Source organism: Notechis scutatus, chromosome 2 (genome assembly GCF_049901735.1).
Source record: "Notechis scutatus isolate UNSWTSFEM ecotype Mainland chromosome 2, rNotScu1.2, whole genome shotgun sequence".
Classification (NCBI taxonomy): Eukaryota; Metazoa; Chordata; class Lepidosauria; order Squamata; family Elapidae; genus Notechis; species Notechis scutatus.
This window is the reverse complement of record NC_142010.1, coordinates 39,282,701-39,304,093: the sequence shown is the minus strand read 5'-3', so window position 1 is coordinate 39,304,093 and position 21,393 is coordinate 39,282,701. Positions and strand designations below refer to the sequence as shown.

At 36.4% G+C, this 21,393-nt stretch overlaps 1 protein-coding gene across 9 annotated transcripts in view; it reads right to left on the bottom strand.

Moving 5' to 3' along the window:
• Positions 1 to 21,393, bottom strand: part of CHL1 (cell adhesion molecule L1 like) — a 202,508-nt gene that overhangs the window by 16,367 nt on the left and 164,748 nt on the right. For all 9 annotated transcript variants that reach the window (XM_087954596.1, XM_087954598.1, XM_087954597.1 and 6 more), the window contains 9 exons: positions 16,410 to 16,561; positions 15,029 to 15,194; positions 10,064 to 10,188; positions 8,020 to 8,121; positions 7,592 to 7,789; positions 5,220 to 5,290; positions 3,719 to 3,938; positions 1,216 to 1,331; positions 712 to 916 (listed from right to left, as the gene is read on the bottom strand). In XM_087954596.1, the coding sequence (XP_087810722.1) occupies positions 712 to 916; positions 1,216 to 1,331; positions 3,719 to 3,938; positions 5,220 to 5,290; positions 7,592 to 7,789; positions 8,020 to 8,121; positions 10,064 to 10,188; positions 15,029 to 15,194; positions 16,410 to 16,561 (1,355 nt within the window). The remainder of the gene's footprint in view (positions 1 to 711; positions 917 to 1,215; positions 1,332 to 3,718; positions 3,939 to 5,219; positions 5,291 to 7,591; positions 7,790 to 8,019; positions 8,122 to 10,063; positions 10,189 to 15,028; positions 15,195 to 16,409; positions 16,562 to 21,393) is intronic.

Here is a 21,393-nt window from a genome sequence, read left to right as displayed (position 1 = left end):
TCAGCATGGGCTTAAGCGGTCTTGAGAAGGAATGTCTTGTATTAAAGGTATTAAGTAAACTGCAAGAATGTAGGGCATATGCTTTCAGTAGTACTTCCCTGCTTCTAACAGTGAATACTTGACTTCAGTGACAGTTTTTGTAACTCATTGGATATCTTATCTAATTTCTAATTGATATGAACTCTTTAGGTTCTTAAAAAATTCCAAGGCAGAATAATAACCAATACACTTTTATCAAGTACAACAGCAATAGTAACAGCACTTAGACTTGTATACCTCTTCACAGTGCTTTTACAGCCCTTTCTAAGTGGTTTACAAAGTCAGCATATTGCCCCCCATCTGGGTCCTCATTTTACTGACCTCAGAAGGATGCAAGGCTGAATCAACCTTGAGCCTGATGAGATTTGAACTGCCAAATTGCAGGCAGCCAACAGTCAGCAGAAGTAGCCTGCAGTACTGCACTCTAACCACTGCACCACCGTGGCTCATAATAACAACTCTAGTATGTATAATAAATAACTGCAGTGGCCAACAGTAAAAGCTCCTTTTTTAATAATCTGATATTAATTTGATATCTCCAGCTGTGAAAATGCCCAGATAAGGGAACAATGAACACACAACCAAGTCAGCTGCAAAGGGAAAAATACAGTTACAAAAGTTTGCTATTCTTTCTTTTCTACTCCCCTCCCTCCTTCCATTCTCCAACTTTACCTCCCTCTGGAGTTTGGAATTCATATGTAATGCTTTCAGGTCCGTTTCCTTTGGAATTAAAAGCCAAGACAGTTAAGTGGTAGATGCTAAAAGGCTCTAAACCAGGAATCATTCCATCATTTCGGTCTGCTTTAAATGTCAAGGAGTGTTTCTCTGGGTGATGGTTTTTTTCATCCAGACGGTTTCGGATTTTCCACCAGTTGACCTGCAGAAGAGATATTTGCTTGAGGTTTTGAAGCAGAGACCATATGTGACTCTTTGACAGCATTCACATCATTAAATAACCAACACGCATGCACAGAGAGAGAGAGACACGCAAACACACACATCCATAACCTAGTTAAAGGTTACAATTAGAAAAACAGGCTTGCATTTTGTAGAAAGGCTTCATCTAGTTCTTTTGCTGAGCTGGTTAAACTAATGTTTAACAAGCATTCTATAAAAGTGTATTAATAATTCAAGGGTCAAGGTGAACTGTGGGAAAGCAGGGAGAACAATATCTACCTTATATCCTCTAAGATGTCCACGAACCCGATCTTTTGGAATTGTGGACCAGATGACTTTTGCCAGACTGCTATTGATGACTTGCACAATTACGTTTGAAGGAGCAGCTTCTGGAACTAAACGCAGAGGAAGAAAACATCTATATGATATCCTATATTCAGCAGACAGTAGTAGGTTTTTACTTTGTGCTTATATGAACTATAAATTCAGTATAACATTCAACCACCCTCAATCTCAGAGGATCTCTTTTGGAAGTGAATGAGAGTTAATGAACTAGAATTTCAAACAGTACTCCAGGCAATTCTGAGATGACAGATATGGCATCTTCCTCACACTTCATTAGCACATTAATAAATGGAGCAGGGACTCCTCTGGGTTTAGATTTAGGCTTGTGACAGCCAATTGATAACCTGGGTTTAAAATGATGGGCAGTATAATGAAAAGCCACACATATAATCATATGTCAGTAATAGTAGTGTAATATATCTGATAGTATCTCATCTAAGCCTTAATCTATGGCCGTATATTTGAGCTTGGTCAGTGGTGGGATTCAAATTTTTTTACTACTGGTTCTGTGGGCGTGGCTTGGTGGGCATGACAGGGGAAAGATACTGTAAAATCTCCAGTCAGAGGTGGGATTTGCTGGTTCTCCAAACTACTCAAAATTCCCACTACTGGTTCTCCAGAACTGGTCAGAACCTGCTGAATACCACCTCTGAGCTAGATGCATTAAACTGGGATTTACTCAAATTGAAATTGGAGGGACATACCTTGGAACAAATCCAATCAGAATTGGGCTTTATGAACTACAAATAGGACCTGCAACAAGAAATCCAAGTCTGGCGTTCAGTTCAAGTCAACCAACTCTTGCCTCTTCCTGTCCCTTTCTTTGCCAGTCACTAATCAGATTTATGCACTTTCTAAGCAGGTACAGTCATTCTCAAGATCCTATATATTTGTTTCTAACTATTGGTCATACTCTTGAAAATAGCTAGGTCATTAATATTGTGTTTTTATATGTTCCCCTATTTGTCAGAATGTACTAGGCTAGAAAGTGGGAGTCTGGAAGTTCACGTCCCTCCTTAGCTGTGGAAGCCAGTTGAGTGAACTTGGGCCAGTCATCCTCTCTTGGCCCATCCCATCTCACAGGGTTGTTGTTGTTGTGGGGAAAATAGGAGGAGGAAGATGTGTTGATATGTTTGCTGCCTTGAATTATTTCTAAAAATAAATACAAATAAATAAATGAAATGAAAATACTTTCAGACTATTGGTTGCATATTAATTTAATTTCCTTACAGCCATCTTCTTTTATTCCTTATGATGGGAAAAAAAGAAGGCAGTCATTTTTTATTTCTGAAAAATCCTTGGTAGGTAAACTATGTTAGACTATCTAATGTTATTTCTCTGAGTCAAGCTATGACATTGTATGGGAAATCTTACATATATCTATATCTTATATATCTTCAGGTTCTTTGCCATTTCTCCAGCTCTTGTAGGAGTATAGCTGTTTGTGTGCATGGGTATATGTGCAATGAAAGGAGAAGGAAATTGTATACTTTTTTGGCAATAATGTCAATCAACAGTTTTATAACAGGCTAGACAAGTTTGTGTTATACCAATATTGATGGCAATTCACTACTATTGAATCATGAGCAATGTGTGTTAAATGGTTTCTGGTAACCCTAGTGGAAGAGATTTCACCTTCCATTCCAGCTTTGTGAGCTCTCAAATACATCTAGTTGAATATTGTGTGACCCAGAATACTCCCAAAAGCGCTTTTTCAAGAGGCAACTGGACTTTCTTGTTTTTCTTTGAAGACATTTCACTTCTCATCCAAGATAAGAAACAAAACATCTTCAAAGAAGAACCAAAAAGTCCAGTTGCCTCTTGAAAAAGCATCTTTGGGACAACCATGACCTGGATGACTGAGAATCTCCAGAGACAGACTCATAATACTTTATTAGATGGGCCTGTTTTATGACTCATTGGATCTCTTGTTATGCTTTATGTTCTAAAGATCAGTGTCTGGCAGTTCTGACCATACACCCAGAAAAATACAGATTTCAAACAACTCCCCAAGGTTACTAATATTATCAGAGCACTGATCTGTGAAAATATACTATTGCAGAATATTTACCCATAATATAATTTCCACCAGTCAGTTCACCTTTTAGCACCTTTTGAGTTTGAAAAAACATATATATGAGATTCAGCAGTGTGTCCTACCTGTTCCACTACTGGTTCGGTGATCACACGCATGTGCACACACACCTAACGTGTGCACAGAGCTTTTCCCACGCCAGCTGAGGCCTGCAGTGCCAATCAGCTGAAAGGATAAAGAAGAGAAAAGTGTAGGGGCAGGTGGGAGGGCCGATCCTGTGCTTTTCTCTTCTTTATCCTCTCAGCTGATTGTCCTTTTTTTTTTACTACTGATTCAGCCGAACCGGTAGCATATCACCACTGATGAGATTGTTTGTATCTCTTCCCATCTCAAATTACTTACTGTCTTCACTTGAATATCCAGTTAGTGTATTAGGTTCAGGGCCAGAGCCATACTTGTTAACTGCCTGGACTTTGATATCATAAGGCACAAAAGTAGGGGTGTTCTGCAATACTAGGAAATGCTTTTGCACTGTTTCTTCTTCCCATTCATTGGTATCCTGCTGTTTCCAGTTCACTTTGTATTCCAGACCCGGTCCATTATGCTCCATGGGCTTTAGTGGCTGCAAATGAAGTAAAAATTAGAACAATTTGCCTCCAGAAGTTGTGGGTGCTCCAACCCTGGCGGGTTTTATAGGTATAGGTATAGGATTTTCTGATTGAGTAGGAAGTTGTATTAGAAGACTTCCAAAGCCCCTTCCAACTCTGTCATTCTGTTAAGATGAATCAGATGTTGCAAAACCAACACTACCTAGAGTACAATCCTTCAAGGAAGAAACCTTAACTTATATCACAAAACTCACTGTAAATAAGTTATCTGCAGGGCAGTTAATTATGTCAAAATAGATGGGAGATGAGTAAATGAAATCCCATCTTTTTAAATGCACATATTCAAAAAGCAATTATATATATATATTTCTACATATCAAAGAATGAAATGTAATTAACTTCTTACTTTCCTAAATTCTTCCAAAAGTGAAATTGGAAAAGGGATACTGTAATGAGGCAAATGTATTTATTTATCTATATGCTGTCCATCTCGCTATCCAAACCTATTAGTGTTTGTTTGCCTTACTCAGTAAATGGCAAAGTACAATTATGATTTTATTATTGTTATTTAATATAGTGGACTCTTGGTGATTTATAAAATATAATACTAATTTAAATAATGAAAAATATAAAGAACATGAAACAAGACAGCAGCCATATAAATAAAGCATGCCAGCCTCTCCCCCACCAACACAATAACCCTAGGCCTGAGACAAAATGAAGGCTTTTACAGACTCGTTGGAACTTTGTATGAATAACCAGCATTGTAACTTCAATCAGGAAACTCAGGAAAATACCAAACTAAGAGAATAAATGCAAAATAGTTAACCTGCTTTTGCAATTCACAGGCTAGAAGGCATGTACTTGGCTGGCAGGACAGTTGAAGAATCATACTAATGAGGCACACAGCACTATATTATGAGTTTTCTTTCTAAATTTTCAGCCTGGAATTGTTATATTTAATGAGGTATACTGTAAAATTATTATTGGGGGAAGAGAAAATCCAAAGTAGCATTCTTTTCACTTATTCTTAGTGACTTCCAGATAATTTTAAGAAAAAAATTTATAATTTTTGGCCAGAAAATAATAACAAAGAAAAGGCAAGGTAGAATTTTAGCATGAATTTTAAAATGTGACAATTTCCTATTTTACCCTCACTACACTATCAAAGAATTTTCTTTAATCATGATTTATATATTGTCAATTGCTACCCCATTGTGCACACTAGAGCTTATTCAAAAGTTGTGTGACATAACATAACAAATGGGTCCATAATGTTTATATAAAGTTTTTACCTCCCACGTCATGTTCATTTCATGTGGTTTGGAAACTTCAATTCTGATGTTTTCTGGGTTCTTGTCTGGAGCTGCATTGGAAGAATAATTCAATTAAGCAATTCTTACTTAATCTCCCTATTACAAATATATCCAAGAGCAGTGCAACATTTAATATGATTCTGTCAAAATGAAGATTTTTTTTAAAACAAACCAGACAATATCATACATAATGTTCAGCTATATATTCTTGTTTTATTTATTGTCTTTATGATGTATCATAATTGATTTGACAATTCCAATAACAACTAATCTTGAATACTTCCCTCATCTTATAAATATATTTGTGATAAACAAGCATACCATGTTCAGAATTGGACAAGGCTAGGAGAAAAATTAAATTAATAACTAAAATTAATTGCCTTTAAAATACTGGCAGTTTTAAGAGAGGGAGGAAGGGAGGGAGGGGGAAAGAGAGAGATTCTTTCTTCAAGAAATCAGTTTGTAAATTACAATTCCCAAACCTTTAATCCAACAGTTATATTTTGAACTTTCTTTTTCTAAAGTAGGTACTTCTGCAAGTGAAGTACCTACATGTTTACTTGCCTACCTTCGTATGTATGTATGTATGTATGTATGTATGTATGTATGTAGAGAGAGAGGGGGGAAGGGAGAGGAAAAAGGAAAGGGAGAGGGAGGGAGGGAGGGAGGGAGGGAGTTCTCAACGAAAAAGAAACTCCTTTGGTCTTTTTAGCTGCCTGGAAAAGGGAGTGGGGGAAAATAGTGCATTCCTTAAGTGCCTAGATAATCACCCTGGCAGCCCAAAGTTGTCAGAGTGCAAGAAAATTATTGGAGAGCATGATTGATGACTCTTGGTGATGGATGTATCGCATTAGAGAATACATATCCAGGGAGTGGGGGGAAGGCCAGGGTCAAGGGGGAAATGAATGATATATTTTAGCATCAGCTGCATCCAGCTAACACCAACATGTCCACTTCTAATAAATCAATTTTCTTTTCTCTGAGATGTGGCTAGAGATTTATGACTTGAATGGGGGGTGAATTTGTTGGAGTCCTGACGTGTGTGTGTGTGTGTGTGTGTGTGTGTGTGTGTGTATGTAGATAGATAGATAGATAGATAGATAGATAGATAGATAGATAGATAGAGTGAGTCACTCAAAACATTTGTTTCAGCAACCAGTTATTTCATGTTATAGCAAGAAAAATTGGTTGTGAACAGAAAAATTTTGGAGACTCATGATCTAATAAAAATAACTTATGATCTGATAAGTCCTATTAAAAATCATGCCTGTATAAAGAAAGGTGGGACTGAATTTGAAATATATCACATTAAATCTTGCAGGAAGATTGTTTAAGTTAATTGAGAATTCTATCCATAACAACCTAGGACCCCTTCAAAGCAGATAAATTCATGGAAATGTATAGAACAGAAAGAAAAGAACCGTTTCTTGTTTGTTTCATTAGAATTCTTTGTGTATATAAAACAAGAGTCTCAAGTGAAGATTAAAATAAATTATGTCACAATCGTAATGGAAATGAATTTTTAGTACGGTTTGCTTCTTCAGGTTCATAGCAGGATGAATAGTAGCAGTAATTAAGTCTACTTAGGAATTATCATTTTCCAGAAAAAGGAGACTCGCTTTCTAAATTATATGCCTTTCTCTAAACTTTAAAATGATAACAAATTTACTGTGGCTGGATATGTAGTCTATAAGATCCCAAAGGTGTTTTTTTAAGAAGCAGCTGAACTTTCTTTGTTTTTCCTTGAAGACATTTCACTTCTCATCCAAGAAGCTTCTTCATTTCTGACTGAAGTTTCTTGGATGAGAGGTGAAAAGTCTTCAAGGAAAAACAAAGACAGTCCAGTTGTTTCTTGAAAAAAACATTTTTGGGACAACCATAACCAGAATGACTGAAAATCTATCTAGTCTATAAAATGTTTCCTACTTCTTTCTGGTACAATTATGTTTTATATGAGATCCTTCCTTAGATCATCCAGGAAGGACTAGTCTTTCATTTGTACTTACCTTTTAATGTTCCTTTCCAGCTCAATCATAACTTTTTCCAAGAATGACAACCAGAATTTAAAAAAAAATTCAAACACATTCAACCCTAGATTCATAGTTAATTAATATAATTAATTAAAATAATTAAGAGAATACACAAGAAAGTAAGAAAAATAAAAGTTTCAAAAACCAACAAATCAGGTGGTTATAATCTTCTATTATGTATTTAGTTTACACCCCACACACAAATTTTCAAATGCAAGATAGTCATTCTGATAATATATTAGGTGTGTTGCATGTCAGTATACCTTCTTCCCCATTTGCAGTATATAATTATGTACAAAAAAAGCAATTAACAATACATACCAGCTGGAGGTGTCTCATATCGTTCTGATGGTTCGCTGGGCTTACTTCTCCCAACTGCATTGACAGATATAACACGGAACTGGTAATTTACATAAGGGATCAGTGGTAAAACAACTGTAGTATCATTTCCCGGAAGCCTAATTAATTCCTGCCACTTTCTGGGCTCCCATCGGTTTTCTTCAAATTCCACAATGGATTCTAGGAAGGACAAGGAGTGGGGGAAACACAATAAAGAAAGCCTATGAATTAAAGAAGCAAACTACCCTGGAACCAGGTGGATGAGAATTGAAAAAAGATGATTAACAACAAAGACCTTCAACAACAAATTAATTCAGTGGTGCTTTCATTTAGGATATATGGTTAATTCAAGCCTAATTATTTACTGTCACTTTATAAAAGCCAGAGCTTGGCAGAAGAATTCTTCTTACCATTAATTGGGCTATTGTTAATACTTCCAGGACTCCAAGATAATCTAATATTTCTTGCCTGTTTTTCAGAGAGTTGGAGATCCCCTGGTGGGTCAGGGACATCTAAAAATAGGAAAGAAATGCAAGAATAACTTTTAACTACAGTATGCAATTTTGAACTCAGCAAACCATAATGATATTTATCAACAAAGTTCTGTACAACCCAGAAGGTTGCATTAAAGTTGAGAAATACCAAAATTAACTCCTGTTTCACAGGCCTGTAACTAGTGATCTTTAAGAATTAGAGGAAATTAGGGAATTGGAGTACAAGACCTCCAAGATTCCTTCCAGACCTCCTTTCATAGTCCTATAACTAGTTTATCATTAAGAAGCAGAAGAAATCAGGGTACCTAGAAGACCTCCAAGATCTTTTCGACCCCACGATTCAAAATAGCATGATCAGAGTTAGGTTTAGGCTTCATAAGTAGGAGGGCTTGTATTCCCAAGGAAGAAATGAATGTAAAGAGATAAAAGTCTAAAATACTTAGATTTACTTGATTGAAGCTATCTAAAAGTAGTTATATCTCAGCAGTCCTGTTTTGCTGATTCACTTTGTCCAGCAGGGGTTCTATTATGTACAGCTAACAAAAAATGGGGTCAACTTTGGGGTGAAACGGAGATTAGTCCAATGAAAGACAGAGAGTCTATATGCCTCACCAGTCAAGAAATTACCAATAAGTGGGGGTAGGATCAAGGCTTGCAAGGCTAAAAAAAGGAGCAGCAGAAGATTCAAAACAGATCAACTGGCTAGAAAGAATTCAATCCAGGAGCAAGTAGACACCAGTTAGAAAACCTCTAACATCCCCTATGTTGCTATGGTGGGGTGGGGATGGCATTTGGATCATCTAAATATATGCTATATCTTTAAAACTGATTGGTTAGCCTGTAATGTACAAAAGAAATGAATTGCTAGCTCTCAACAAGAGTCTCTACAAGAAAAAAGAACATTCATCCCACAAAGTTGAATAACTTGGGCTTATATGATGCTATCTGTCAAACTTTATGGATGTTGCTTCTTTGTTTCAAATACAAAAGCTGTTCTTTACTACCAGTGGTAAAGTAGTAAGGTTGTTCAAAATTACTGCCACTAGGTCCCTCTTTACTATCAGCTGAAGCCCCTGACCCTATGTTTGATTTAGAATAAACTTCAAAAGGGCTTGACAAGTTCATCTTAAGAATCTCAGAGAAGCTAGTTTCTCAAACTCAGAAGAAACTATGCTTTAAAACAGTAGCTACATCTTTTTTCAGAAGAAACCACATAAACCATCAAAAAATAAAAACACCAGACATCTTCAATCTGGTGTCCTTCAGTGTACTGTGAAGATTCAATTTGCTGAAGCCAAGTCAGCCTGGATCTAATAAATGCCTTGGATGGTGTAATAGCATGTTGGAATGACCTTGGAGGACAAAGGGAAGAGATGCTGCAAGAGAGGCAGGAACTCCCAATGGCTTAACCACCAGAGAAAGAAACTTAGAAAGGACCTGTCCTAGGGATAAAGCAGTAAAAAGTGATGGGCGAAGTCTGTAGTTTCAAATTTTCAAGATTCTGTTAATGTAACCTCACAATAAATTAGATTTAGCTCATTTAGTCATGTCTCTTTTCTGGTTTACCCTGGAGAGCTGACAGATGGGAACATTATGTGCACTGCCTTGAATTACATGACTAAAGAAATATAATTACATATAGGAACTGGCTAAAGAAATACAGTAAATTCAAAAATCAAAGTGTTTTAATATCTCTATTTATGTAATGCATGTAATCTTAACATCTTCATTACTTTTACATCCAGTCAAAAAAAGGAGTTTGGGGAAAATCTGAAGTTTATGTGAGAACTTAGGGAATTTCACGCTAATGCATCAAACTAATATTGTTATTGGGCCCAGTATTGGGAATTGAATCCATTAATTTTCAGAGATGCACTAAGAATAGGCTTCCCCTAAATCCAAAGGGATTTAAACTGGCAATATTAAATAGTTTGTGAACAGAAGAACAAAATTCACTTACCCAGGACAATTAGGCGGGAATCATCTGTGGCGCTATCAAGCAATGAAGTTCCTTCACAAGTGTACACCCCCTCATCTTCTGGGCCCACATTTTGTATAACCAATGTATCCTTTTTAATAATTATTCTGTAAGGGAAAATACAAATTGTACATCTATAAACCAGAACTACATATTTTAGATATGCAGGTTTTTGCTTGTGAAGCAGTCTTTCAAGAATCAGTACATCTTTCATCCAATTTGCATAATATATGTATGTATGTGTGTGTATATACATGTATGTATATGCAGAGTGAAAGTGGAAGATGGATAGGAGGAAGAAACTTAAGAGAGATATTACCATCATCACTTTCCAAGAGAATTTAAAAGCTTTGCAAAGTGGAATTTGTCAACTCATGTTAACATAGAAATAATACACTGTAATATAAAACTACAATATAGAACTAATTTTCTACCCCCATAGGTGAAGCAGGCCTCCAGTCTTCTGGCCTTTTAGAAATGTTTAAAAAACATGGCTCTTCCATGTTTGATCCTTGCCTATGGCTTACATCAAAGCAAGCAGCCTTGCGGCTGGCTAGCAACCTGAAAGCCATCTTCCTGCTTTTTAATTGGTTTTCACTGTGATTTTTAATTAATAGAATAGAGTATCTGAGTTAAAAGGGACCTTGGAGGTCTTCTAGTCCAATGCCATGCTCAAGCAGTACACCCGATATCATTCTGGACAAATTGCTGTCCAATCTCTTCTTTAAAATCTTCTGTGAAGGAACACCCACAATTTTTGGAGGCAAGTTGTTCCATTGGTTAATTGTTCTTATTTTTAGATTGGTTCTCCCCTTGATTAGTTTCTATTCATTGCTTCTTGCCCAACCTTCAGGCGTTTTATGGCAACGCCTTAGCTACTGCACCACTGATATCAAGCAGAACACAGCAAATTCCAAGACCAATAAACACAGACCAAGACTCCCAACCAATCAGGATGAAGAAAAAAACATTCTGGCACAGCGTAGGCTAGCACCAAATTTAAAACAGAAACGGCTGTGAAAGTCTGACTCACAGACGAACGCGATACAGAAGCCTGATGATGGCAGATGAGATTCTGCCGAAACGTTGCTACAACTTTAAAAGCACAACTATAATGACATGGGAAAATACCCGAACAAAGCTAAATACCATACATGTAAGTACCCGCGAAAACTTAAGAAAACACACACATACACACACACACACACACACACACATATATATTCTAAGTTTCAATACCTTTCTAGTCATCATATTTATATTTTTGTCTGTCCTGTTTCAATTTCATATTTTCTTTTCTCATTAAACAATATTTTCCCCTGTAGTTACTGATTGGAGTATGACACCTTTGTATCTTTTAATTTTTGTCCATTCAACTCTTATTTAAACTTCAATTTATGCCTTTACAATTATAACATTCAATATAACACATAACTTCCAGTCAAATTCTGCTTGGTACATTCTTAAAATACACACTAAGTTCTTAAAGAGAATATATATATATAACAATAATAAATAATATACTTATTCTATTCCAATTCAGCTCTATCATTAATGTTAGTTATAATCTTTGACATCTTTAACATTCCTTTTCAACAGGATATCATACTTCTAGGAAAACATATAATATTTCCATAACTTTTTCATGTTCCTTTCATATTCCTCTTCACTTAAATTTTTATAACACATTTATAATAATTAAAATGTTCCCCTCCTTTCCTAATTTCATTCTCTCATTCTCTTTATTTCATTTATTTATTAAACATTCCATTACATTACAATGAGTATTTTATCTATCATTTTAATCACACTTGTTTCATATTTTCAAAGTTCATTTCTATTTCTAATATAACAATACTATCTTATGTACCCTTGCAGAATCCCCCTTTTGATTAAGTTTTCACCCATTATCTCTGTGTCTTGTATGTTTTCCCTGTTTCTCTATGTCCTGGTTCTGTCCTATGTAATTTCTTTTCCTTTCCCTCTTCTCCCTTTATTTCTCCCTTCCCTTTTGACCCCTTCTCTCTCTAATTCTGATTCTCTCTCTGTAATCCTCTCTTCTGTTTCTTCCTAATGTTATAATTACTTTTCAAACTATTCTTTTTGGGGGTTGTTTTTTCCGATCTTAAATTTTTCACTCTCTTCCCCCCCTTTCCTTTCTTTTCACCACATAGAAATACTTAGTCATTGAAGATGGCTTCTTCTTTGTCCCGCCCTTTTTGTTCTACAGGCATTTCTTGTTGTTTCTCATAGTTCAGGATCTCCATTTTTAAAAACTGAAATACGAAGCCAAAAGAACCTCTTCCTTCTTGTGCATCTTCTTTCTGTTTTTAAAGTTCTATTCTCAATTCTTCCAAGAGTGATACCATTTTAAAAACTTTTAAACAATCACCCGATTAATTTTAGTCCTTTAGATCCAATAGCCAAAAATCCAAAAATCACCAAGTAATCCAAATAATCCAAAGCTGTTTCTTCTTGCTTCTTTTTTCCACTTTCTCTTCCTGGGGTTCACTTATCTTGTTACAAAGTTTCAGTTAAAATATATCTTTTAGCAATCTTGTTAAAGTTTCATTGTTAATTCCTTTCACTTCCAGATGGTCTCCTCCCTTTTTCCAGATTCCACCCTTTTGTTTTTTTCCTTCTTTTAAAAGTTTTTGAAAATCCAGAAATCTTTATTATCCCTTTGACATTTTATTTTCAGCTTAAATACCTGTTACTGTCAAAGTGGATTTTTGCTGATTCCTTGCTTAAATTTCTTAGTTGTCAATATAGGGAAGAAAAGAAAAAAAAACAAATCCTTTCCCTTCTCAGCTTCAAAGTCTTTTTGGGGAATAATGTTGTTCTTTATAATTCAAATTCCAGGGTACCTTGTATTGTTGTTTTTTCAGTTTGACCCAGTCAGCCAAAAACTTTCTCTTCTTACCTTCCTTCTGCACATTCTTTTCCGGTCAAGTTCTTCTTTGAGGGGGCCATTTCTGACCACCACTGTGATCTCCTTCAGGAAAGGGAGTAATGGCCAGCTGAGGAGGAGAGATGCGGCTCTCCTTGACCCTGCTGGCAGTCTCCCCCCTCTTCACTACCTCTACGGGGTGGCTTAGCCCCAAAACCAGCTGGCTTGGGGCGTTCCAGCAGCGAGTACAGATCAAAACTGCACACAATCGCAGATTTCGGTCTGTCGCCGAAGAAGCTTAAACCGGATCTCTAGACATATTCAATTTCTTCAACTAGTCCCAAAGGTGCTTTTTCAAGAGGCAACTGGTTTTTCTTTGAAGACATTTCACTTGTCATCCAAGAAGCTGCTGAAGAAGCTGAAGAAGCTTTTTGGATGAGAAGTGAATCATCTTTAAAGAAAAACCAGAAAATCCAGTTGTCTCTTGAAAAAGCATCTTTGGGACAACCATGATCTGGATGACTGAGAATCTCCATAGACATTCCTCCAACTAGTTTTTTTATCCTCCAGTCTCTAATCATCTTTGTTGCTCTTCTCTGCATTTTTTCTAGAGTCTCAGCATCTTTTTTGTATCAGGGTGACTCAAACTGTGTGAAGTATTCATCATTGTCTTTTTAAATTTCAAATTTTATATACTGTTTTGATGTTTTAATATTTTATCTGTACCCCATTCATAGAAACTGAAAATAATTAACATGGTTTAAAAGGCCCACCCAGTCTGCTATGCAACCAGATCCAAGATCCTGACCCAGCCTTCTTTGGGTCAATTCAGTGGTTAGTTCCCCCCCACAGTCTCTAATAACCTAACATGGAGAAAAATTAAAACTGCCTTTTTTCTCCATCAAAGTAGTCTAATGAAAGGAGAAATACATTTTTTTGCATTGTGCTGCTGTAATTAAATTGAAGAAAGGCTGTATATGCAAGCAGGAATACACTAAAATTCACATTCAGTACTGGCAAAAAATAAACGGAATCTTTCACTTTCCATACAAATATATTCAGTTTTCTAAATCACCATATAAATGACTCCTGAATATTGTAAATATCAGCATTTTAAAAGTCAAATGTCAGATATACATGTCAATACTGGAATGATTCTGTGATGGTTTCAAACATACAAGACATGCAATCTCGTACATTATTTTCACAAAAGTATATGCTTTTATATGTGATGTGCTACACAAAACAGTTATAAAATTTGAGTAGAATCGCCTTTTTAAAACAATTTTGATGGAGAACTTGCATAGAATTATTTTTATTTCAGGGAACACAAATGGCTTCCAATTGAGAATCTTTAAAAAAAATCTTTAAATAATTTTTCAAAGCTAATGTTTAATATATATATATATAATTTAATTTAATTTCTTGATAATCAAGATATGTAGCTTTTAAACTTTTCAATTTTCCCAAATTCCAAATTTCCACTTTGATATATGAATTCTAATATGTCACCACTAGAGGTCGTTCTAGGATCACAAAGGAACTCCTATTCTATTCCAGAACTAAAAGTTACTTTAAAGTATTACCAAAGTGAGGGGAAGGGATTAATGGTATATTCCAGGTCTTCCATTATTATCACTATATCTAATCTTCATGCTGAAGGGAAAATATTTTTATTTTTCCTCATTAAAAATCGAGTGTTTCTTATTCTTATTACATTCTCTGTTAGATCTGAAATAAATTAAAGCTCTTTTGAAGTACATATTTTATTGTATAATACTTTACAATGTTATATCTCTCATATTATTTTTACACCAACATCTTTGAACTTCATTATGTATTTGATATTTTCTAATGAGACCAAGTGAACATTATCCTTCTATTAGCGATGTTATCAGCAAATAAGACATCAATATATTTGCTTTTAATTATATATCTTTCTAAAAATGAAAGTGACTCACTATTGGGCACTGCCCATAAGATACAATATTATTTCTGTAAAATGCAAATTGGTTATATAAAAAGAAAAGAATAAAGACAAAGCATTCTCTTGTTACCTTCCATCTTCAGTGTCATTCATCTCCAATTCCTCTCCATTCTTTTTCCAAGAAATTTTAAACTGGTGTTTCAAATGTGGGTCACATTCAGAATGACATTTCAATAAAACTGAATGTGATTTCAAAACTTGTGGATTCTTCGGTATAATTGAAATTTTGGTAGCATCTAAGAAAGTGATTTAAAAAATGCATGACAGTATCATTTTGTTGTAAAATTACGTTTCAATGGCAAAATGTATAGCAAGTTCTTTTGAAATTTGATTTACAAATTTTGTCTTCTTTTTATCTATAAATAAGGAGTATTTATTGGAATTTACAGAATACAAAATATTATATTTATAATGATCTATTATTCCTGTTTTTCATGTGAGAGAAATGTATGTACATACCAGGGGTGGGATCTGACAGGGTTAATTACCGGTTCGATGATTTATGAGGTTCAGTGATTTACAATGTGCTTTCCTGCATGCTGCATGGGCGTGCCTGTAAATCGTCATCAGCATGCTGCATGCAGAGAAGCAGCCTTTGAAAAAGCCCTTTTTTCCTGCTTTTTTAACTGCAGCTATGCCTCGCACAGCAGCTGAAGTTGAAAAAGCAGGAAATAAAGGTCAGAGCCCGGGTGGGCAAAAACATCAGCAGACATAGAATTGGTTCTATGTCTGCAGCTCTTCAGAGCTACCGGTTCTACAGAGGTGGACAGAACCCGTGGTACATACCCATAAAATATATGTGGTTAAAAGTATTTTGCTTTACCAAAATACAAATTGTGCATCTAACAAAATATTATTGGAGAACAGTACATGCATTTCAAAATGCTTTTAGCATTGACACTTCCACATGGTAAGCTATGCACAAAAATTAATCATCTTCATCATTATCACCATTGATATACAAAGGGCACAACTGGTTTAAAAATTAAAATGATGACAAAGAGTTATAAATAAAGAACAAGTTGTAACTCCATTCAACTTCAGCAAAACTATTTATCGCCTCTACTTTTTACCAGGGTACCTAAGGTGTTCCTTACAGTTATGATTCCTGGCCATCTTAATCATTTGAGACAGATGTGTAGATCAATAAAGAAGAATGTTTGTAGCTCAGGGTTGAAATGAGGAGTCCTTGGTGGTCTCTGAGCTTTCTTGTTTTCTTGCAGATGTTTCATTACCCAAACTAAGTAACATCAACAGTGGCACTAGCACTGATGATGTTACCTAATTTGGGTAATGAAAAGTCTGCAAGAAAACAAGCAAGCTCAAGAGAGATGCGTAAATGGCAAAAAGCAATTCTTCTCCTTGCCCTTACAGCCAAGTGTAAGTGTTTTATTGCATGCAATAAAATTAACTGACTGTTTAACTATTGTTTATGTTCATATTTATATCACCTCTGACAGTGAGAGTGGCAGTGATGGCACGCTTCCCAACAGAATTTTTCACCAGGCAGGTATAAAATCCAGCATCTTCCTTCCTTGTTTCTCTAATCTCCAGGGTTCCATTTTGATCCACTTCAAGAAGTTGCATGCTGTCATCTTTAGTCCTAGCAAGGAATTTGCAATCAGATGTATGCATTTATTACTTATTTATAAACATAATTTTTAAATTTTCCTTTAACAGAAAATCATCTGAGAGAGAGAAAAATCCTGGAACAAGCCATGTTGGAATCACAGCCAAGTATTGAAAAATAATTCAGTGGCACTAACCCAGAAGCAGTAAGACCGATTTCCAAAATCAAAAGTGTAGTATCTTTTTCAAACTGTTTTATAGAAAAGTTATTTTCAGTCCTGTTGTTAGTGGCTAGAGGGAAGTAATAGCAAACTAGTTTTAATTTGACAGCTGAAGGAAAAACCAGCAAAACAAATAAGAATACACTTTCCTTAAGAGACCCACATTTTGTGCCATTCTAAAGAGGGATGGAGGGAAACCCAGGTAGAAGATATGAGCCCTTTTCTTTATATGGCACATTGCTATCTTTCCTTTGCTCTCAAAGTGAAATAAAGTTAGGGATGCTTTTTTCCAAACTTGAATAGAGGAGGTAAACCTGCCACTCCGAGAAAATGAAGATTATTTAAATCTGATAGATTCGATGTAGATTCAGGCCACCCCCATTTTAAGGCCTATTATAATTGCCAGTGAAAACTTCGACGGTCATGATCTGCACCCATAGATCAGTCTGATAGAAGAGAATAAAGACTCCAAAGATCAGTCTATGCACAGAACTCCATTCTGTTTGCAGAGATAGCTCTGCTTTATCTTGATCTCCATTAAGCCATTGCAGATAGGGCTTGGACTGGTTTGGGCAAAACCCAACAGCACCCTTTCATGTGGTTGTTGATAAAAATAGGATCACCAACATGATTGCCAATGTCCAATGATGGATATGGAAGAAGGAGGAGGAAGAGGGGGGAAGAGGAGGAGGAAGAGGAAGATAGGGCTTGTTCTCTTAGTCTTCTTCTTGAACATTATAGAAAGCAGTTTTAATTTATGACAAGCTATACAACAAATCACAAAGGAAGACTCAAGGACTGGAGACAGGTATTTGTTTTTTTGGCAGAATAGAGATGTCTACCTCCTTTCCCTTTGATCTCCACAAGTTTTTGTAGGACTGAAAAAGGAAGGTGTGAATTTATTTATGTAGCCACCCATCTTATATGGCACATCTCTGTATGGCTAATACCAAACAATAAAACCAAACAGTTTAAAAAAACAACACAAAACACAAACACTAGCAGGCACCTCCCCAGTGCCCCAAATACAACATATCCCATGTATCTAAACAAACTGTAGAGCTTTTTCCATGACTTGTGGGAAAGGTCAGATCTTTAAAGCTTTTTGGAAGGCTCAGAAGGTAGAGGCTTACTGGATCTCAGAGAGGAGGTAGGGAAGCTTTAGAAAAGGCATGCTTCTAGGTTCTGATAGAAGAAACACTTAAAGAAATGACTTGCAGTTTGTCCATTCTGTGACATCTAGGGGAGCAGGTAGATACCCTCAAGCAGGGATTTCCAACCTTTTGGACCTCAGGGACCACCAAACTCATAATTTTAAATCCCGGGAACCACTAATATGAATTTTGCCTGATGGTGGCTTGCTGACATTGGTGGGAGAGAGAGAGATCTGATCTAACCTTTCTTTCTCCCTCTCCCTCCCTCCCTCCCTCCCTCTCTCTCTCTCTCACACACACACACACACAGAAACACACAGAGGCAGGGGTGGTATTCAAATTTCTTAACAACTGGTTATTAGGTGGGGCCTAATTTGTGACTGGCTGGGCATGGCTTGTATGTAAATATTATAAATAATTATGTAAATATTGAATTTTTTTATAAAAAAATCAACTATTACCCAAAATCAGGCAAAGCAGGCAGGCAGATTGAGTTGCTCACAAAATCACAGATTCAGAGATCTATCTTTCTGCCATTGGCTATCTGTGTCTGTTACATAAAATTTGCTTGCAAGCAAACTCACAAAATTAACTCACAACACACCATGTATGTAAATATTGAATTTTTTATTTAAAAAAATCAACTATTACCCAAAATCAGGCAAAGCAGGCAGGCAGATTGAGTTGCTCACAGAATCACAGATTCACTTAGAGATCAATGATTCTACCATTGACTACCTGTACTGAATAATAGAAGCTTCAGTCCTGGGCAAAATTTGGCTCTGCTTAAAAGCAGAGCTGAAGATCTAAATCCAACGATTTCCTGCTTTCTAGCTAATCTAAATCTCCCTGCACAGCAGAACAGCTGGTGGTCAGAAAAAGGAAAAAAATAGCAACTTAGCAGGCAAGTTTGCCAGGTAAGGAGTGGATGGGGAGGGTTCCCGCAGGCCATGTGAGCAGCGCAACCTTGTGTTCCTGCAGAGCCTGGATTAATTGCTTTGGGCTGGAGGTGGCATTTCTCTGCGGACCACCCAAAATTTTCTCACAGACTACCAGTAGGCCACGGCCTACCAGTTGGAGACCACTGCCCTCAAGGATAGTGATTCAATTCAATTGTATAGAATGTGAAGGATGTGTGCTTGTTTTTTATTTTTATAGTTATAGTGTACACTGAAGATGCATTTAATTTAGTTGTATAAGGTGCAATGACAATAAAGTAAAGTAAAGTAAAGTAATTCTGCAAATTCTCAGCTTAGTGTCTATGGAGATTCTCAATTATTCAGGTCATGATTATCCCAAAAGTAGAGTGGTGCAGTGGCCTAGAGGTGGAGCTCTTACCTCACAATCAGGAGGTTGTGAGTTCAAACCTAGGTAGAGGCAGATATTTCTCTCTCTGGGCATGATGAGAATATATCTGCTGAATATAGCTCTGCATTGGCATCAGGAAGGGCATCCAACTGCACCCCACAAGGGATTATGGGAGTCGTCAAATGAAGATTATGAGTGTCCCAAAGATGCCTTTTCAAAAGGCAACTGGACTCTTGTTGTTTTTCTTGGAGATGTTTAACTTCTCATCCAAGAAGTTTCTTCAGTTCTCTGAAGAAGCTCCTTGGATGAGAAGTGAAATGTCTTTAAGGAAAAACAAAGAAAGTCCGTCTGCCTTTTGAAAAAGCACCTTTGAGTCTCATCTGGCTACTACTTAAGGCTTTAAAGATGTAAAATTCCTTTACCAGCAATTTGAATTGCACCTGGAAAGAAAGTGGAAGTCAATGTAGTGGTTAATATGGGCAAAGTGTGGGATGCTCTGAATGGTGCATGCCACTGCCTTCTGGACCAGTTGTAATTTCCAAATAGTTTTAAAGGGCAGCCCTCTGTAGAACATGTTGCAGTAATCGAACCAAGAAAAGACCAGGGCATGAGTGATCAGGAGTCAGACCTCCTGGTACAAGAGTGGGTGTAATTGGTGCACTTCATAAGAAGGGTGAGGTACCAACATTTTTAAAAAAATCATAAAACTGCAAAATTAAAATTACATAAAATGTTAAAAAATATAAAAAGAAAAATCTAAGAAAACTTTTTAAAAAGTCTGAAAAATAAAAACAGGAAATGGACATGAAAAACCTATGTAAAAGCTTTGTTCCTATGCCATCCATCTGGTAAACTTGCAATATTTGTTTTTATCTCCATGTACATGTATACATCTGAACTGGACTGTGTTGTTTCTCTGTGTCATATAATATATGTGGGTGTGTAGGTACTGTATATGCTTATGTATTTATTTGTTTGTTTGTCATGTTTCTATAGTGTATATTGGAGGTGGTGACTCTTTGAGAGCTATATTCAACAAAATTTCATTTTAATATATGCCAATTAGTGTACATTTAGAGCAGGGGTTCCCAACCTGGGGTGCTCGCACCCCCTGGGGGTACGAGACGATATTCCAGGGGGTGTGAGAAAAGTCCAGGTAATTTTTATTTTTATTTATTTATTTATTATGCAATGGATTAACTTTGTTTTCATTTTAGAGTTAAGTATCGTTATTTAGTGGCCGTCACATACATAGCTGAAAAGATTCAAGCCTACCATATATTTAACGCGTTCAGTACCGTGTTTCTCATATAATAAGGCCGGGTCTTATTTTTTTTTGAGCCCCGAAAAAATGGCTAGGCCGTCTTTTCGGGGGTGACTTAATTCCCCCCCCTTGCATCTTTGGGCAGGCGGGTGGTGACGGCTTGGATGTTGACCTCGGCGTTGGTGGGGCACTTTGTATCAGGGTCAACGCAGGCAGCACCATATCCGGGTGTGCAACAAAAGTACTTCCTAATGGCAAGCCCCCCCACCATTTCCCCCCCATTTTGCATGTTTTAATATAGGCCTTAATTTGGGGGGAGGGGCTTAATTTCATTTCATGCCTATAAAACATGCTGGGACTTCCTATTGGGGGAGGCCGTATTGTTGGAGAAACAGGGTAGTTCCTAAAGTCTAAATTTCAGGGGGTGCGAAGTTCGAGTGAAATTTCTTTAGGGGTGCGAGGCGAAAAAAAGGTTGGGAACCACTGATTTAGAGTGACAATAAAGTTATTCTAAAGTTAGACTGCATATTATAAAAAGATAGTACAGATATAGATATATTTAAATGAAGATAGAGATGCATTTATTTCTCTATAAAATATAGATATCTCTATATGTATTCTTCAAAAGGTACATAACTTTCCAAAGCTGCAAGAAACAATATTAAGGATAATTAGCATGGACAGACCTAAAGAGAGTGACCTTTGAATATTACAGCTTTAACCCTGTTATGTACATAGAGGTGGAAAAGATGGAAAGAAGGAAACAGTTGATTCTACTTTTATTCTGTACTGTTAAAGAAACAGCTTGGTAGATGGTTCTAATCTGTATCCAATGAAATCAACAGGAACATGACTCTCTGATCTATAATTCAGGAAATATGGATAATAGCAATAACAGTAAACTTATATGCTATTCCAC